We start from the raw sequence: 20,600 nt of genomic DNA, 5'->3' as shown, positions 1-20,600 counted from the left end.
AACAAGTTGTGGTATATGATTGTAATGGAATACTATTGTGTCATAAGAAATGATAAGCAAGTGGACTTCAAAAAAACCTGAAAGACTTATATGAACTGATGCTGAGTGAAATGAGCAGAACCAGGAGAATATTGTACACAGTTACAGCCACAATGACTAACTTTGATAGACTTGGCATTTCTCAGCAATGCAGTGTTCTAAGACAACTCCAAAAAGGTCATGATAGAAAATGCTATCTACATTCAGAAAAAGAATTACAGAGTCTGAAAGGAGATCGAAGCATTCTATATCCTCAGATCTCTCTGTTTTGTTTCTTCTTTTTCATGATCCATTCCATTGGTTGTAATTCTTCTTTGCAACATGACTAATGTGAAAATGTTTAAATGTGAATATATATGTAGAGCCTATATCAGATTTCACACCGTCTTGGGGAGGGGGAGAAAATCTGGAACTCAAAAGCTTGTGTAACTGATTGTCATAAACAAAAAAATAAATTGAAAACAAAAAAACAAATGTGTGTGTGTGTGTGTGTGTGTGTATGCATTTAAAATTTTTAATGATGCTTTGTAACATCCTTGTCACTTCCCACTGACTCTCCCCCACCTTAGGACCTTCTGTAAGAACAGTCAAGCAAAACAAATCAACATGTACTCATGTCTTAAAGCATCAAACTCATTCCACAGTCATACCCAACTACCTCTCAGATGAAAGGAAGCAAGGTTCACAATTAGTCCTCTTTTAATTAATTATTTAATTAGTTTTTTGAATATAAAAGGAAGAGTTCTATGGGAAGAAGCAGCATTGGTAACAGAATATTAAAAGTAAGGCATCAATAAACTTTTATTTAAAAAAAATAAAGTTTATGCTAAATGAAAAATGACCAAAATTTCATTTTCCAAACAATAAACTAGAATTCTCATAACAATCCCTTCAATGCACTTTTTACTTACTTTTAATTCTGAACATTTTAAAAAAGAACATTTCCAAAACCGTAATCACTATCTTTCCATACCAACTATTTTGACTTCCAAACTTCCCTATTATTATAAAGGGTACCACCATACTCACAGTCATCCAGGCTTGAAACCTAGGTGTCATTCTCAACTCCTCACTCTCTCATCATCACCCCACATCCAATATGTTAACAAATCTTATCAATTTTACCTTCATTACATCTGTCTACAGCCCTTTCTCTCCTCCAACACTGCTACCACCCTAGTATAAACCCTCATCACTATACCCAGACTACTGGAATAGTCTGCTGGTTAGTCTTTCTGGCTTAAGTCTCCACTACTCTATCCATTCTATTCGTTCTCCATTCAGCTATCAAAGTGATCTTTCTAAAAACTACACATCTACCCAAGTCAATCTCTCCCGGGTCCATTTCTACCCTTTCTCCCCTCCAATCAATGAACTCTAGTGGTTCCTTGTTCCTTCTAGGATCAAATATAAAATACTCTGACTTTGGCCCCCTACTACCTTTACAAGTCTTCTTACATTTTATCTGCTTGTAGCAATGTCCTCCTCTCCATCATTTCTTCAATCCAATGACAGTAACCACACCTTCTTGCCTTTCCTAACACAAGACACTCTATCATCTCTCTAATTCTGTGCATTTTCACTGGTCTCCAATGCACTCTCTTCTCATCTCAGCTCCCTGGCTTCCTTTAAGTCTCAGATAAAAATCCCACCTTCTACAAATCTCACTTTTCCTGACCCACCTTAATGCTACGGCCTTCCTTCTGTTGATTACCTTTAATATACTGCATGTATCTTATATTATATTATATACTATATACTATATATTATATACTATATTATATTATAGTTGTTTTGAATGTTTTGTTTGGAATCTTGTCTCCCAGATTTCACTCTGAGCTACTTGAAGGCAGGACCCATCTTTGTTTTTCTTTGTATCCCCAGCCCTTAGTACAATGCCTAGCATATAGTAAGCACTTAAATGCTGGTTGTTTGCCTGCTCATTATATTCATACACTACAATTATTCAGCCCTTCTTCAGGTGATAGTTACTTCCTTCATTGTGAAATCTTATCTTCTTTTCTTTTCATCTCCTCTTTAACTCCTCTGACAATCCAGTTCAATTTTTCCTCATCTCACTTGGAGTGTTTTTGGCAGAGATACTTAAGTGGTTTGCCATTCCCTTTCCAAGCTCTTTTTACAGACAAGGAAACAGGGTTAAGGGACTTGCCCAGGGTCACAGAGCTAGTGAGGCCACATTCAAACCCAAGTCTTCCTGACTCTAAGCCTGACACTCTATACTCTCATAATTCTCTCCCTTTCCCTGAATATCATGTATTTCCATCTAAATCTAACATTGTGTGTATGTATGTATGTGCTCATGTGTTCAAATCCGCCTTTGTCTGATTCAGGTAAGAGTGAAGTTTAAGAGATGGTTGCTTCCCTACCCCTTCCTCAATGTTTCTAAAGTATTTTCACCTGCCCCCAATTATAAGAAACAAGTGATACCCCTCCTTTTTGGTTATCCCCCTTCTTGATCTTTTCTTGTATTAGTGAATTCCTCTTTTGTATTCCCTTCTTTTCCCTCTTCATACTCCCATACCAAGAACAATATATCCCAAAGTTCTGTTTTTCTTAATTCCCTCTTGATATCATTTGAAGACATGAAGACTGTAAAAGAATATGTGTTGCTTCTCCATCATCAAAATATTAACACTACATCATACAACCCTATCCAAATGTTCAAATACATTTGCCTTTCCAGGTTTCTCTTGACACTTCCATTTGCACTTCAAAGTTCCTACTCAGCTCTAGTTTGTTTTTTTTTTAATCAGAAATATTTGAAAGTCCGTTTTCTCCCCTCCAGGATTATACTCAGCTTCAAGGGGTTAGTTATTCTTGGTTTTGAGCATATTATCTTTTTTGCCTTTTAGGATATTGCATTACGGGACCTCCTCTCATTTATCACAGAACCTGCCAGGTCCTGTGTAATTTTGACTGTGGTCCCTTGGTATCTGCACTGCTATTTCTGATTTTTAAGGGAGTTCTGGATTTTGGTTAATAAAGTTCTTGAGATTTTTCCTGCTGAATCTTCTCTCAGGACATGATCGGTTGATTTTATCTTCACTTTACCCTCTGGTTCTAACAGGGAGTTTTCATTCATGATTTTTTGAAACATAATATTTAGGTCAGTTTTCAGGGAGCATGATCATTCTTAAATTAGCTTTCCTTTACCTGCTTCTAAGGTCAGTTCTTTATAAAAACAGATAGTTTAAATTTTCTTCTATTTTTTTTTCAATTTTTGGGTTTTGTTCAATTATTTCCCGCTATTTCTTGATTTGTCTAGTTTATCTGGATTAGCAGTCTTTTATTTATAAGTCTTTTATTTTACTTGGATAAAGTTTATTACTTTCTCTTCTAATCTATTTACTCTCCTTCCAATTCTCTTCTCCCAGAACTTTTATTTTGTTCATCTCTTACTTCATTTCTTACAGGTATTTATATATCCCCTGCTTTTTTTCTTTTGAATCCTGTTGCAGTTATTAAGGAGTTACTAAGTTGAAATTGTGGATATTTCCAGATCTACAAGAATTCTCTAAAGTGGTCAGTTATGTTCTTCAATTTACTCATCTCCTATCCTTAGTTTCTGAACTGGGACTTTGTGCCAGAAAAAGGCTCCTTCTACCTCCTGCTTTTGGGTATAAGGAGTAGGCCCTGGTAAACCTCAACATGGATCATGTATGTTTCTGTACTGACTCCCACCCCCATACTCTCAAGTCCTGACCCGAGGTACATAGCACTGGATCTTTAGGGCCCTCCATGGTATCTCAGTAGAGAATGATAGGGAACTCAAGAGCCCAAGGGTCTAGAATATTCCAGTCTGAGTGCTACCAAGAATGCTGGCAAACCAAACTGGATTACTGCTTCTGACATCCATTCTGAAGGTCTCCAACTGTCTTGAGGATTTCCTGGGGAAGCCTCTGCTCCTGATATCTTTGGCCAGTCTCTGATGCACTATGAAGCTACCACAGGCACTGGCTATTCTGGCTTTTCTATTGTCTATGAGCTTCTCACTGACTCTGTACAATTCTGGGTGGGAAGAAGTATCATTTACTGGAGGTGATCAATGGATTTATTGGTCATTATTCCAGCTGGTGCTATCTTTTGGTTATAGGATATAGGAACTAGGTCATCTACCTCATTTCAGGAAGCCATTTTAGAAGGAAAACTCAACGTACTTTCCTTTGTGTCCATAGTTTAGATTGTTTTCCTGGTTCTGCTTATCTGGATCTGCATCATTCTTCATTTCTTGAAGTATCCCATTATATTGAGATCACACGGTTTATTCAGCTATTCCCCAAAAGGCATTCTTTGATTTCAATTCTTTGCTACTACAAAAACTGCCTACAAATATTATTTCATCTGTAAGACCTTTCTTTATACACCTCATCACTGGCGTTCTTGAGTTTATGAAACACTAGACTACTAAGTTCAACTGCTTCTGGGTCTAGCTTAGGCCTTTAATTCATTTTTCTTTTTTAGCCAATAACTGCAATATTCTTCTTAGAATACAATGCTGTTATATTTAAATATATTCTTTATCCCCTATAAAATATTTCATTTTCTCTCCCTGAGCCTCAGTTTCCTTATATGTAAAAGAAGAGAGCTTAAACTAGCTATCTTTAAGATTCAATCCTTCTCAAAAATTTCAAGTTTCTGGTCACAACAGTAGCCATATAAGCTTCATTAGTGAATTTAAAATATAGTTCAATTAAAAATATGAATTGTTTAGTTTTGATGTACATCCTTGAAGCCTAACATGGTAACTTGCACACGGTAAACTCTTTGCTAAGGTCAAAAAACAAACAATCCATGACCTCAAGAAGTTTATATACCATCTACCCATTAATGACACTCACATAATAGATAATTATAGTTTCATAGGTATATAAAATATGAGTATCTAGGTAGTCACTGATGCCTATTAAAATTGACTAGGATTGCATCTTAAAAACCAGAAGTGAAAGCAAAGCTGAAATAAATTACATACAGATACGGGATAATTGGCTAGTTTTTTTTTTTCCTAAGAGACCATGTCCCTGTGAGTAACATGTTTGCTTCCTCATATAAATACAATTTAAATATAAGTGCCTTGTGATTATGTTGGATAAAGACATAGGGAAATGCGACAAACTACAATTCCTCTAAACTATACTCCTTAAAGTTTCTGAATTTAAAATGAGTGAAAGAACAATACAAAATATTAGAAGTGTACAAAAACAAGATTTCCTCAGTAGGATAACACTGGCCCTTTTTTAATACAATCTGATGACTATCAAATGTATGTAAAATAGCAGTGAGCACTGCAAGTTCATTCACTACATCAGAATCAAAGCCTTCAAATTACTAATGTATAAAGCCTATGCTTCTATGAAACCTAGCCTCAGGTATGCTAGGAGAAATGAACATGTTAGGTTCATTTTAAGACTGCCCCTCCACCTCCCCACCAAAAAACCCCCAAAACCCCAAAACTTTTTTTTAAACTGCAACTGTCAGCTCCATTATAATCCTGAATGAGAAACAAAAACTTTAGGTACAATAAAACACACTAATACAGACTAAAGGGGAGGGTTTGTGCAGAAAGGCAGACAGATATCAGAATCACAGAATGAGTTAGAAGGGACCTCATTTGTCGTTAAGTTCAATCTTCTTCCTTATATAAGTTTCCCCTCCAGTGATGAGGAACTGTTTCTGAGACAGTCTATTTTATTTGAAAATATTAAGTACTTCCTTGCCAGTAAAATCACATACCTAGTCCCAATCCTTATCTTCTTTATACTGAGCTAAAGCCTACTTCTCTGTAAATACTTTCACGTATTAGTACCATTCAAGTTCTCTGGAACCACACAATAAAGCTAATCCTTCTTCCACAAGACAATTTTCAAGTATTTAGAGGCAAGGATCATGTTCTTGCCATACCCACAACACACACGTAAGGAAGTCTCTTATAAAATTATAAGAACATGGATCTGGAGCTGAAAAGACTTAAAAAGATCACTATTAAAAATCAGAGTCCAACTACCTCATTTTACAAATAAGGCTGAGAGAGAAAATCCCTGACCCAGGGTTACAAAAACTAAAGTATCTGAGGCAAGATTCTAACCTAGGTCTTACTGCTTACTGCTTCCAAGTCCAGTATACAATCAAACACCAGGCTATCTCAATCTTCAGACCAGATGTTCCCAGTTCCTTCAACCAATCTGCCTAAGCTACACTTTCAAAATCCCTCATTATCAGTCACTATCCTCTAGACAAGATCCAGCTTTCTCAATGATGTTTCTCCTAAAATGTGGCACCTAGCATGAAAAATAATACTTTAGAAGTCATCTAACCAGTAAACTACAGAGAACTATGACTTCCAATATCTTAGCTACAAATATGGCCCAAGGTCACATTAACTTTTTTGGCTGCCTAGATTCTACAATAATCACAGCTTGTAAAGACAGTAAGGTAATGTCCCCTCAAAAAAGTAATCAAACCCTCTGACACAGTGCAAAAAAAAAAAAAAAAAGGCAAGCTAGATTTGAAATCTGAGAGCTTGGTTTAAATTCTAGCTCAGCAAGGGCTTTCTAAGTGGCTTTCAGCAATTCACCTGTCTGATACTCCATTTCCTCATTTGTAAAATGAGTTGAACTAGATGAATGTATAATCCTCATATTAAGAGGTTATATTGCGGGGCATATACTCCAAGAAGAACGAGGAAAAAGAAAGGGCTCATATATTTTAAAAATTCATTACAGCATTTTTTTTTGTGGTAGCAAAGGACAAATATAAAGTCAGTATCCATTAACTATGGAACAGCTAAACAATGTGGTATATGAGTAACGTATTATTATTGTGCCATAAGAGGAATTCCAAAAAACATAGGAAGACATTATGAAACGATGCAATATAAACAATATATATATAACTAAAATACACACATGAAAATATATAACTATAAAAATGTAAATGAAAAGAATAAAAGGAAGCTGCACACTGAAATAATAGTGACCAATTATTGCCCCAGTTAACAGTTAAGACAATACACTTCCCCACTTTGGCTAGATGAATAAGGAATGTCCCATAAGATATCAGACTAGGTCAAAAAGTGACTAGTTTTGCTTAGTTATTTTTTTTCTTAGAGGGTAAGGAAAGTGATTGAGATGTTTAAAAACAGGTACCAATGAAAAACTGAAGATGGGAATAAGGGAAAAGGGAAAAGGGAAGGGGAAGGAACCCAACTCATTTGTCTTTCACCTAAATCTTCCTCCTCTTCCTACCTTCCCCACTACTGTAAAGGGTATCACCATCGTTCCACTCCCTCAGGCTCACAACCCAGGAGTCATCCTGGACTCCTCACTATCATTCACCTCCCCCATATCCAAATCAGTTGCCAAGGCCTGTCAATTTCACTTTTGCAGCATCTACTGAATACTGTCCCTTCTCTCCTCTGACACTGTCACTATTCTGATGCAGTTTCTCATCATTTCACACTTAGACTATTACAACAGCCTGTTGGTGGGGCTACCTGCCTCAAGTTTCTCCCTAGATCTGGAATGCTCTCCCTTCTCATCTCTGCCTACTGACTTCCTTGGCATTTTTTAAGACCCAACTAAAATCCCATCTTTTCCAGGAAATCTTTCCCAACCTCTCTTAATTCTAGTGCCTTCCCTTTATTCATTATTTCCTACTTATTTAGTATATAGCTTGTTTGTATATAGTAATTTGTTGTCCCCCGCATTAGATTACAAACTCCTTGAGCGGAGAATCTACCTTTTGTTCATTTTTGAACATGAAGCACTTAGCAAAGTGCCTGGCACAATACTTGGTAAATGTAGTAGTGATTGAGTTTATCCAAAGGTTACAACAGAAACAAAATAATGGTTGCCGAGGGGAGGGGGGAATCTAAATAAAGAAAATGGGGGGGGAGCTATAGATATAAAATAAAAAATGTGAGAGGAACAGACTAGATCAGTGGTCTTGAACTCAAATGGAAACTCCCTAGAGGCACATACTGCCATATAACATTACCTATGTTTTATTGTATTTTATGTTAATAATTATTTCCCAATTACATTTTAATGTGGTCTGGCCTCCAGAATGTTGGGGGCCTGCATGCAGCACCAGCCCTCACCCCATGGTTTGACACCTCTGGACTAAATGATCTCTGATTGGTGAAATGCAAATTGCTAAACATGTTTAAGAAATAAAAATACTTGAAATACGGACATTAGACAGTGCCATATAAAAGCATATTTTAATAAAGAGATAAGGATGACTTGTGATTAATACATCAATGCCCCAATTACTTACCTTCCTCCACCCAGACACAATTATATTGCCATAGTATGAAACTGCCCTTCTAATATGCTAGGAAATAGACTGTTATCCTAAATATGTAACACCATCCCAAGGAAAACTTGTAAATGTGTTTAGAAGTTATTTTCATAATGGAAAAATAAGCTTCATCTGGTACTTTCCCAAATTATCACGAATGCCAAGGCAGATAAAGCCAAAGCAAGTTTTACTGTAGATTTTAAAGCATATATCCAAAGCACCCATGTACTTTTTACAAAAACTCAAGAGGCTGACAAAAAAGTGATGTCAAATCAATTCTTATAACTAAAAATGAAAATCTGTTGTAGAGAATGTTCTTGAAATGTCAGCTAATTTAAGAGTACTAAAAAGGCATATGAGAGAAAGACCATTACCTTCATCAAAATCAGCATCATCCTCTGTGTGTTGGGGAAAGGGAAAACAATTGGTGATTTCAAGTCTGTCTTCCACCACCAGACCCAAAAGAACTCCCTGGACAACTTCATTCCCCTGTCCTTCTTCTTGGTAATGTTTAATTATTTTTAAAACAACCTAAAAGAAACCATATAAATAGTTTTACAGGTATTTGCAGAATTCCAAAATCTTTTATGTGAAAGAAAATAGATTGCAATACTACCGAATTCAATTGATAAAAAAAATTAGAAGCAATAATAAAATGTAATTAATATAGAGGAATGCACTGATGAGGCGGGAGACAGAGACAGAGTGACCACTCAAGGAAAAAAACTCAGGGAGGCAAAGGGAGAGAGAGAATGTGTGTATCCTGGCTAATAAGTTCAGGCCCTTAACAATCAAAAGGCTGGTAAGTTCTTTTTTTTTTGTTTGTTTTAGCCATAGTGACTTGGAAAAACTGTCTAGTTCAACATTTTGAGAAGAAGTTTTTCACTTGATAGTACTGCCTTTATTCAATTATCAATTAGCTATTCAGTTGCTAATCTTTATCTTGAACTGGGGGAAGTAGGGGGATGTCAACACACACGGTGAAGCATGTAAAAAGTAACAAATTATATTTTGGCCATAGTGGTGATGGCCATCCTCCATAGCACCTCCAAAGGCTGGCATCCTTTTCTTGATAGTATGTTTGTGCTATGTGGTAGTAGTACAGCGCCCGCTAAAGATCTGAGCTGGGAGACCTGGTTTGAAACTTCCCCTATAACTCTTCTTGGCATGGCATCAGGCATCTCCCTAAAAGGGCTGATTAAATCCTAAACTTAAGTTTGACTGATCTGGCTGATGAAGCAAATACCCAGTAAATCATTCTAACCTTGAAGAGTGATAGTACTCATTTAAATCTGTTAACTAGAAATGCAATTTAACAAGTTTAGAACAAAGTACTTGTTAGAAATGGTTACTAAGACAGTCCTTTTTCCTGTGGTGGAATCTATGGAAGTGTTCAGAAATGACTTATGGATACCCTTCTCAGCCAGAGCAGGAGTCAACAGGGTAGTGAGAAGTAGAAAGGAGGCCAAGGGCTCCTCTCTTATTTGAAGTCTGGGAAAGCTAGGGAGGTAATGGAGGGATAAACACTCCTTTCTTCCCTCCCACCCCAATCCTAGTAGAAGGAACAGAGACTCCCACTCTCCCACAAGAGGCAGTAAGAGAATAAGGCTATTGAGTGTGGAAATTTCTCCACAAACTCTTGAGGAAGGGTGGAGGGTTCTATCAGAGGACAGAAAGGCAACACTGATCTGCATGGTATTTTCCTTGGGAGAGTTTTAGTCACAAAAATGCAATACAGCTTTAGGCCTTTAATGGCAATGTCCATAGAAACCACAAGATGGAGATGTTACCCCAATGAAAGGCTGTCTCTCGATGCAGGTTTTCTGTCAGTATTAAGATCACAGGGCTGGAAGGAACCATCTAATCCAACACCTTCATTTTATTTATGCAGAAAGGGCTCAGAGTGAAGTGATCTGCCCAAGGTCACACAGAAGTAAGTAGCAGAAGCAGGAAACAAACCTCTATCTTTTCACTCCAAAACCTGCTTTTCCCTGAAACACTTACTTTGCTGTCTCTCTACATTTCTTTCTTCCTCTGTCCTTTTAATTGTGAATACTATAGAAATTAAGAATCTTATTTACTAGAGTTGTTTCATGTTGATCATGGAAAAAGAAGGCAAATGGAACATTACGTATTTCAAAAAAAAAAAAAAAAAAAGGCTGAAGTTACTTTTTTAACTTCTCTCTCTCTGGGCTGATTTCTCTTTTGAAGATCAGTGACTCCAGAAAGAAAGGCTCCTCACTTGTGCTAAAGGGGCTCAAGTTTTTTCTGAAGGCTTATTAGTCCTTGGTAATAGGAGGAAACTAGAGGGAAGGGGCACTTTTTCTTTGGTGACTATAGAATAAAATGGCTAACACTTCGGGCACTTCTGAATTTTCTGCATAGGGCTTGACCTCATGCTAATGAGCAGATTTGAAATTTTACTGAATATTTTCCTTTCTCCAAACGGTTGGTTACATAAACAAAGATACTTCCATAAACTATGTGAAGATACTTCAAAAGGCCATAAGTAAATTGGCCTATAAGGTAAATTGTTCTGAACTTCCTGCATTTTGTCTCATTCCTACTCCCATTGGCACACACCTTACACAATGATGTTTCCTAAAATTTCCTAAAATATAGTCATTCTTAGGAGGTTTAACTGCTCTCAGTTGGAAGAGTCTCAGCAAGAAATCCCAAACTGCAAGAAGTCAACCAGATGTTGTCTTCTGAGATGATGCTACAAGGAGTTATTCTTATTCCTATTCTTTATTATTCCATATAGACACAGCCTAAGACTACTATGCACTCAGTAATGAATATAGCATCAGGAAGAATCATTTGATTCTTTAAAATAAAAATTCTTTTGGCCCTTTCTTTGAACCTTCTTTTTCTCAAAGGGTGAAAATAAGCAAAAAAAAAAAAGGATACTAGCATATAATTCTTAATTCAAAAGAGGAAAAGATTAACTGTAATTGTATGTACATAAAAATCAAGTTGTAACTGGCCTAGATATAGATGTTTGTGAACTGAGGCACCAGAAACAAAGCTGTTTGGCTAAATCTTCTGCTCTGAAAAAGAAAATGAAAAGCAAAGAATTTTGTTCCTGTTGGCATAACCCCTAAGACTGATCTGTCAATTGTCAATCTCATAAAAGAGGCCTAGCATAACTGTCATATTTTTAAAATGAACTTTGTTTTGAATTTGTCTTTAAATAGTGCTTTAAAACGTTCCCTCAAAGATTAAGTAGAAGCTTTGAGAAACTTATTTCAAGTTAGGTTTCATTACTTTGGTTTCTGCCAGCTTACTCTACCAAGTTCATACCCTAAGGAATGGAAACGCTGTTATAGTTGTTATTTTTTAATGTAGCTAAATAGCCCATGTGCTTTTATGAACAGTCATGTTTACTAGAATATAGGTTAGCTGAACATGCTGGAGTATTATTTATGACTGTTTAAACAAAAAGGACTTCAACAATAATTCATTTTTTTAAATTGATCCACATTTCCTTGAAAAACTAGAAAAGGCTGGCAGAAAACAGATTTAAACCTGTACTTTATATAATCTATCACAATACACTAGCAATAGGGGCCACTTATCTATGAAAGTCACATCCAAAATATTAGAACTGTAACAAACAGTGGTTAGGGAAAGAATGAAGCAAGGCATAAAAGCAATCATAAATAATTTTGATTAGATAAAAATATAAAAGTCTTTGCAAAAACAAAATCAAAATAGAGTAAGATTGTCAATAGCAAAATAATCTTTGTATATTTCAGGAAAAAAGTATGATATTCAAGATTTCTGGGGAAATACACACAGGCTGTCCCTAAGTTTTTGGTGCAGTTTAAGCTATTAAATCTTATTAAGCTTCTTAAGTAGTAAGTACATTGTTAAACTATGTAATTAATTAAAGCTTAAAAACTGCACTAAGACTTCTGGGATACCTTATATAAGACCAAGAGCTATTCCCCATAGACAAAACAGCTTTCAAAAGAAAAACTGCAAACTATCTACACAAAAACATGAATAAATGCTCCAGATCACTAACAGAAATGCAAATTTGCTCTGAATTTTCTACTCACACCAAGCAAACTTGCAAAGATAAAAGAAATCAGTCAATACTGCAGGGGCTATGGGAAGACAGGCCCAGTAATTTATAGTGGGAGAGCAGTGAACTGAACCAATAATTCTGAAAAACAATATTGAATTATGCAGGAAAAGTAAATTGTTCATATCTAGCTGATCTCAGTACTAAGTAGGCAAATAGCCCAAATAAGTCAAATAGAAGGAAAGGTCTCATATTTAGGCAAAATATTTACACAGCAGTAATCTCTGTAGTATCAATAAACCTGAAATCCAAGATATGCAAATTCAGCAATGGCTGGGCAAATTACAGTTAAGCAATAATCAACAAAGTAGAACCTGAAGAAACTTGGGGAGACTTCCAAGAAATGAAGCAGAGTGAAGTAACCAGTAAGAACAGCAACACATAATCAATGATTCAATATCACAAAAGCAAAACTAAAAGGCAAACTCAGATTAGAGAAAGTTATTTTTCTATTACATTAATAAGCAATCATTAAACTGGGACACAGGCTTTTCTCTTCCATTTCTTCATTGAGTCCCAGCTCCAATGGAAGGTGAGCCTCTGAAGAACATGGCAGATTTGAGATTACCCCTAACCCTCAAGACTTCTCTTGGATCTTAAACAGGACCCCACCCAACTAGGAGACTTAACTTCTGTTTAAAGTGTAAACAGAACCCAGTTTAGGGCAGTTCATAGCCCAGACCCCACCCCCTAGCCCCCCATTACAGTTTAGGGTGACCCAGCTCATGAAGAAAGAAAACCAACCAGAGTGCTCTGGATGGAGGATTCCTCTGTCCAAATTGCTGGGGGCAGCCAAGTCCCACAATCAAGCCCACTTTCTTAACATTAAATGTCTACCAATCAGGGTTAATTTTCACTTGTCAGGGGCATTCCATTTTACAAAGGCATTCAGGGTCTCCATTGGGGGTCTTTGGTCGCCAAGAGAAACGAGTGAACATCAATTTATTATTAGCTAGCCTTATTAATTAATTGATTCTTAATTACCCAGAAACTCTGTTTCTCAGGTTTTTTCATTCCTCACAGTTCCCCCACACACACACACACAAAAATCACATGAAAAAACATACTTTCTAGTGCAGAATGTAACCCATCCTGTTAAGATTCCATTGTTCTTTCATTTTCCTTAACTAGTTTTCTAGGGGAGGTGGAGATAGTCAAGCAAAGGAAAAATCAAGAAAAGACTGGTATAAAAAACAAAAGATATCAATAAAACTTGAAAAAATAATCTTTGTAATGATATTATCGAATACGCTAAAGTTTAAAATATCCTAATCTAGAGACCAGTTTCTGCTATATGAAAATTTACTCAAATATTCTTTTAGAAAAGTTTCACATAGTTCAACTAACTGACTATGACAGTGGAATCCAGAAATCACTGCTCTAAAATCAGTGTTAGGACCAAGAGGAAGTAATTTGTGAAATATTATTTAATGATAAGGTCTACTGCCAAACCAGAAAAGCTTAAATGATGGACCTAGCAACAGACTATATATATTTATTCTCCAAAGACCAGCCTACCAAAATTCAATGAGACCCAGTATCATTAGGTTGACTACTACATGTTATTTGACATTGGCAACCTATAAAAAAAAATACAAAATGTCTTAGTCTTATGCTACCTCTTTCTGCTTCTGGCAGTGTTGCAAAAGGGCGCCAAGGACACTAAGAAGTTTTTGGATAGTCTACTACAAAAATTAGTTTAGCTGTTGATATTTTAAATCTGATTCTAAAGAAGCCACTTAGCCAAAGGGGCAGCTAAAGGTACAGTGAATAGATAGCTGGGACTGGAATCAGGAATCAAATCCAGCCTCAGAGGCTTACCAGCTTCTAGACTTTAGACAATTAACTTTAACCCTTTGTTTTAGTTTCCTCAACTGTAAAATGGGGATAACAAAAGCACTTACATTCCAAGGCTTTTGTGAGGATCAGATAACATATTTGTAAAGCACCTGGCACATAGTAAACATTTACTAAAGGCTTGTTTCCTTCCTTCCTAAGCCTCTAGTTTCACCTATAAAACGGGACTATACAAAATACCTGCAAAATCTACCTTGCGGTTCTGTTACATGGCTCAAATGAGATTACTCAAAGTGCTTTGAAAACTTTAAAGAACTATGGTTATTATAGTGTTGGATATTATGATTATCATTATTTTCACATAAAGATCCAGTGAATTAAAGCAAGCACCTACAGCAAAGCAAAAACAGCTTTTCTCAAGACTTGGTAAATTTCCATTTGTAAACAAAGCCTGCCACATCTATAATTTCCCAAGCATAGCACTTAACAAAACCGGAATACAGAGATCACATTTTTCCAGGTTAGGGGCAAAGTAAGGAGTAAGGTGTTTAAACTACTGAGAAGTTAAACTATTAGTCTTAGAACCAGGGAGCCCAATTTTGTCCCAAGAGGAAGCCACTAGATAATTCCATACCAACAAACTGGGGAGATTGTTCATGTGACCCATAAGGATTTGATTTACATTAATTATCTCCTTTGACCACTACAGAAATCCTGTTTATCTACCCATTTTGCAGATGAGAAAACTTAGAATAAATGTAAGCTAACTCTCTTGCCCACAGTCACATTATTAGGCATCCACTTAGGGTAGAATATGAACACAGGTTTTCCAGACTCAAAGTTCAGCAGTCTGTCAACTACAGGATAACTCTTAAGCCTCATCGCAGTCATGTGGGAAAAAAAGGTCACTGTAAACTTTGAATCAATATATATACAAGTAAGTTACTATCACATGAGAGAAAAGCAAACCTGTACCCCACTTAATAATAATAACAGCTCATTTTTTATATAGAGTTTACTATACGCCAGGCATACTGCTAAAGCACTCCACAATTATTATCTCACTTGAGCTTCGAAACAAGTCTAGGAGGTAGGTACAAGTACAGTCCCCATTTTACAGATGAGGAAATAGAAGCCTACAAAGGTTAAGTGACTTGCCCAAGATCACACAGCTACTAAGTGTATGAGGCCAAATCTTAACTCAGGTCTTTCTGACTTAAGTCCTAGCACTCTATCTATGCATGGTCAAAGGGAGGAATGTTTTTCTGTGTTACAGGTTATCTATCAGATAGGATGAAACATTATTATATTGACTACAAGAAATGATTCAAGAAAGTCAGGAATATTCTTAATGTTGAAAGAGAATTGAAATAAATGTCACAAAGTTAGCAATTCCAAGATGCTGACAGTGAAGAGAAAAAACTTTTAATTGATGAACCTATAAAAAAGAAATGATATTTTAATTTGACATGCTCATATTTATTGAAGGAGTAGAGAAAAACCTATTCACCACAGAATGATTAAAAGAAATTATCAGTTACACATATTTGAAAGAGCCAATTTCTAGCCTCCAAAGAAAGGCATTCTGATCTTGCCTCAAGGCCAGCTAAGAGGCAAAAAAGAAAACTATCAGGACAAGCTGAGCTCAACAAAAGAATCTAAAGGCAAAAATAACCCACAACTAAATAGGATTATTTTTTAAAGTTAAGGCATCAAAAAAAGTTGATTTAAAATACTCCAATGTCTCCAAATAGCAAATTCCCATTAAAGAATTACAAACTGAATGGGAAGATAGGTGGTCTAGCCATGTCAGATCTCAAACTGTATTACAAGTGGTTATCATCAAAACTATCTGGTACTGGCAAGAAATAAGAGTGGTGGAATAGATTAGGTACACAATATGCAGCAGAAAATGACTGGTGTTTGATAAACCCAAAGATCCAAGTTTTAAGGACAAGAACACGCTTCTGACAAAAACTGCTAGGAAAACAGTTTGGCAGAAACTAGGTATAGACCAACATTTCACATTGTATGCCATGAAAAGGTCAAAATGGGCAGATGGTTTAGACATAATGGGTGATACCATAAGCAAATTAGAGGAGCATGGAATAATTTACCTGTCAGAACTATGGATAAGGGGAAGAATTTATGACCAAACAAGAGGCAGAGAGAATTATGGGATGTAAAAATGGAAAAGTTTGATTATATTAAAAGGGTTTTGCACAAACAAAAGCAATGCAGCCAAGATTAGAAGGAAAGTAGAAAGCTGAGGGAAAAATAATATTTTACAGCAGGTGTCTCTGATAAAGGCCTCATTTCTCAAATAAAAGAACTAAGTCTAATTTGTAAGAATAAAAGTCATTCCTCAGTTGATAAACGGGCAAAGGATATGAACAGGCAGTTTTCAGAAGAAGAAATCAAAGCTATGTACAATCAAATGAAAAATATTCTAAATCACTATTGATTAGAGAAATGAAAATTAAAACAATTTTGAGATACTATCTCACACCTACCAGATTGGCTAAAATTATAGAAGTGAAAAATGATAAATGTTAGAGCAGATGTGGAAAAATTGGGACACTAATGCACTGTTGGTAGAACTGTGAATGGATCTAACCATTATGGAGAGCAATTTAGAACTATGCCCACAGGGCTAGAAATCTGTGCATACCCTTTGACAGCAATACCACTACTAAGTCTGTATCTCAAAGAGATCAAAAACAGAGGAAAAGGATTTATTTGTATAATTTAGTTGTACAATATTTATAGCAGCTCTTTTAGTGGTGGCAAAGATTTAGAAATTGAGGGGATGCCCAACAATCTGGGGATGGCTGAACAAGTTATGGTATGACTGTAATGGAATATTATTGTGCTATAAGAAATGATGGGCAGGATGTTTTCAGAAAAACCTGGAAAGACTTACATGAATGGATGCAGAGTAAGTGAGCAGAACCAGGAGAATATTGTACACAGTAACAGCAATATTGTTCAATGAAGAACTGTGAATGACTTAGCTATTCTCAGCAATACAATGATGCAAGATGATTCCAAAGGACTCATGATAAAAAAAACAAGCTCTCTGCTTCCAGAGAAAGAACTGATGAAGTATGAATGCAGACTGAAGCATATTATTTTTCACTTTTTTTTTGGTCTGTGTTTTCTTTCACAATGTGACTAGTATGAAAATGTTTTGCACGGTTGTACATGTATAACATCAAATTGCTTACTATCTCATGGAGGGGAATGTAAGGAAGGGAGGAAAGGATGGAATTTGGAATTCCAAAACTATTTTAAACATTAAAAACTTTTATACATGTAATGGAAAAAAACATTTAAAAAACTGCAAAATTCGTGCTGAGAAATTAAATGTAAATACATAGTATCATCTGTTTGCTGCCAACCACTCATTTCAATTTCCTCAAAAAAAAAAAAATCCATCAGGAAAGAACATTGTACCTCTTTCATCTCATATCCAGCATACTGGTAAAAATGGGGGAAAAAAAAAAGAAATCAACGTTGGAAGGCCTATAAGGAAAATGATACACTAATTACACTGTTGGTGGCACTGTGAATCAGTCCAACACTTCTGCAAAACAATTTGGAATTATGTGAGAAATGTGACTAAATTTTAAGTTCATAATCCTTGACCCAGCCTCCTATTATAGAGCATAAAATTAGTCAAAGAAAGGAAAAGTCCATACATACAAAATATACACAGAAAAACTAAAAACCCAAATGCTCATTGATTGGGGAACACCTGAGTCAAATGTGATAAATAAAAAATGACCTTGTAAAAATAATTAATAGAGAACTTAGAGAAAATAGAGGTCTCAATAAGTTAGTAATTTGGGAGAATGCTGTAAATACAGTTTATCTGGATTTTAGCAAAACTTTTGATATAGTGAATAAAATGGAAAGATATAGATTAGATGATAATGCTATCAGGTAGACTTAGAAGTGGTTGGATGGCCAGTTTCAAAGAGTTCGATGTCAGTGAGGTCTCCAGTGAAATGCCTCCCAAGGACCTGTGTTTGGCTCTATACTGTTTAACACAGTAGATGACAATAAGGATCTAAACAGATCTCAACAGACTAGACCACTGGGTTGAATCTAAGATTATGATATTCAACAGGGAAAAATGAAAAATCTTGCTCTTAGGTACCAAAAAAAAAAATGAACTTCTCCAGTATAAGATGAGGGGAAGTCTTAGTTAGACATTAGTTCTGAAAAAGATCTGGGGGTTTAGTGGAATGAAATCTAAATGAATCAGTCAGTAGTGGGATGCAGCAGCCAACTGGCTCAATTCGGTCACCACAGTTTAAGAAAGAAATGGATAACCTGGAAGGTGTCCAGAAGAGCGCAGCCAGGATGGTGAAAGGCCTTGAATCTATGACATATGAGTGTCAAATATATGTTTGGCCTGGTGAAAAAACACAATGCAGAAATGATATCTGATGCCTTCAATTATTTGAAGGCTGTCATTCAGAGGAGGGATTGAGTCTTATTCTGTTTGGCCCCCAAGTTCAGAATCAGATAGAAGATGCACATTACCTCTCATGTTTAATAATGCTTGAAAATCTTCTAATAACTGGTACATCTGAAAACCAGCATGAGATAGATGGAAAGAGTCCCAGATCTGAAACAGGTACATTATATTACCTCTGTCCCTCACTATTACTCCCATTGACACAATCATCCTTTTTGGAGGTCATGCTACTCTACCCTAGATGCTGATAATTTTTATTTTATTTTATTGTTTTTATTCCTTCCAATCACCCAGTTACCTCAGTTCATCACAACTCTTCCCTCTTTATCACCCTCCTATCCATTCAGCTATTGAGGAATTAAATGCAAGTGGAAAAGCACAAGACAGGAAAAGGAGGAAGGGGTAAGATTTTGAAGGGATTTAAAAGCCAACAGAGGATTCTACATTTGATCCTGGAGATAATAGAGAGCCACTTGAGTAAGATGAGTTGTAGTGAAAAGGAAGCTTGGGTGGCAGGGAAAACAATGGTGCCTGAGAGTAATAGGAAGTTTGGTAGAGGGCAAGAATTTGGGGGGAAAGAATAAGTCCATTTTGGACTTACTTTGAGATGTCCAAAAAGTGATATAGGTGATAGAGGAAAGGAGTTAAGGGAGATTAGAACTGCATATATAGATCTAGGAATCATCTGCAAGGAAACAGTAACAACACACAGGAGAGGGATGAGATCACCCAACAAGATAAGAGAAAAAGGAGGGAAAGAGAGCAGAGGACAGATACCTATTGTGTCTCCCATAGTACTAACTACGATGTCATTCACATGTTCCAGAACTATCAATAGCTCTTTACTGTCTCTAAGATAAAATACAAGCTTCTCTATTTAACATTTTAAAGCCTTTCACAATTTGGATCCATCCAATCTTTCCAGACTTATGTCCTCTTACATGCTTTACATCTTCTTTTTCCCTGTTTTTTATATAGTCTGTCCTCTATACCTGTGATGCTCTCTTCACTTCCACCTCTTGAAATACCTAACACTTTTCAACTTAGGCAATCCACTCCTATGAGAAGCCTTTCTCGATACCCCTAGTTGTTAATACCCTCCTCTCTCGCAAAATTCCTTTGCATATACTAATTTCTATCTGCAACGGGCCTATCACCCCACCACCACTAGAATGTTATCTCTTTGAAGCCAGGGATGGTCATATTTTTGTCTTGTGATCCCGTGTCTAGTACAGTGTCTTGCACATAATGAGCACTTAATAAAATAAACGGTCCTTTAAAATAATTGAATTATTGGAAGAGTTGCATAAACATGAACTGTGTCTCAAGATGACCACTTTTTCAGAAATTCTAAAAATAGAGTGTCCTACCAGTTATTATGCTTTTGACTATCTTTATAAATGTAATTTCCCTCTGACATATCAATGTCACTTATCAAGAATGAGCCTTAGGGCCATTCAAAATGTTTCTTAAAAGAAGTGAAGTAAAAATGGCAAAGATATAATCTCACAGCTATCAGCCAGTAGGAAAAAAGGTCAGACAGGAATAGGACGGACAACTTCTACTTGGCTTATTTAAGGCAATCTTAGAAATTCTGAGAGCTAAAGACCCATAGCCTGAAACTCTCACATCAATCAACTTCAGAGAAGCTATTATTTTAGATCAATTTAATTCTCAAAAAAATTGTAATACCACAAAATCTCCCCCCCAGCATATTCTGTAAAGGCAAATATCTAGGCTTTCATTTAATTCTGGCTTCTTGTAATGACTGATCTGTGACCCTGGCAGTTTTCTTATTTGGGTAAAGCTAAATCATTTTTCTGACACTGAAGAAAGAAAGCAGTTATTGCCAGAATATAAATTTGAAAA

At 36.1% G+C, this 20,600-nt stretch overlaps 1 protein-coding gene across 1 annotated transcript in view; it reads right to left on the bottom strand.

The window, feature by feature from the left end:
- EIF3H (eukaryotic translation initiation factor 3 subunit H) overlaps nt 1–20,600 on the bottom strand; it is a 107,598-nt gene that overhangs the window by 65,888 nt on the left and 21,110 nt on the right. The window contains exon 2 of the mRNA XM_036742030.1: nt 8,733–8,889. Coding sequence (XP_036597925.1) covers nt 8,733–8,889 — 157 coding nt within the window. The remainder of the gene's footprint in view (nt 1–8,732; nt 8,890–20,600) is intronic.

This window comes from Trichosurus vulpecula, chromosome 1 (assembly GCF_011100635.1).
Source record: "Trichosurus vulpecula isolate mTriVul1 chromosome 1, mTriVul1.pri, whole genome shotgun sequence".
Lineage (NCBI taxonomy): Eukaryota > Metazoa > Chordata > Mammalia > Diprotodontia > Phalangeridae > Trichosurus > Trichosurus vulpecula.
Note: the sequence above shows the minus strand (reverse complement) of the source record. Positions and strands in the feature narration are given on the sequence as shown.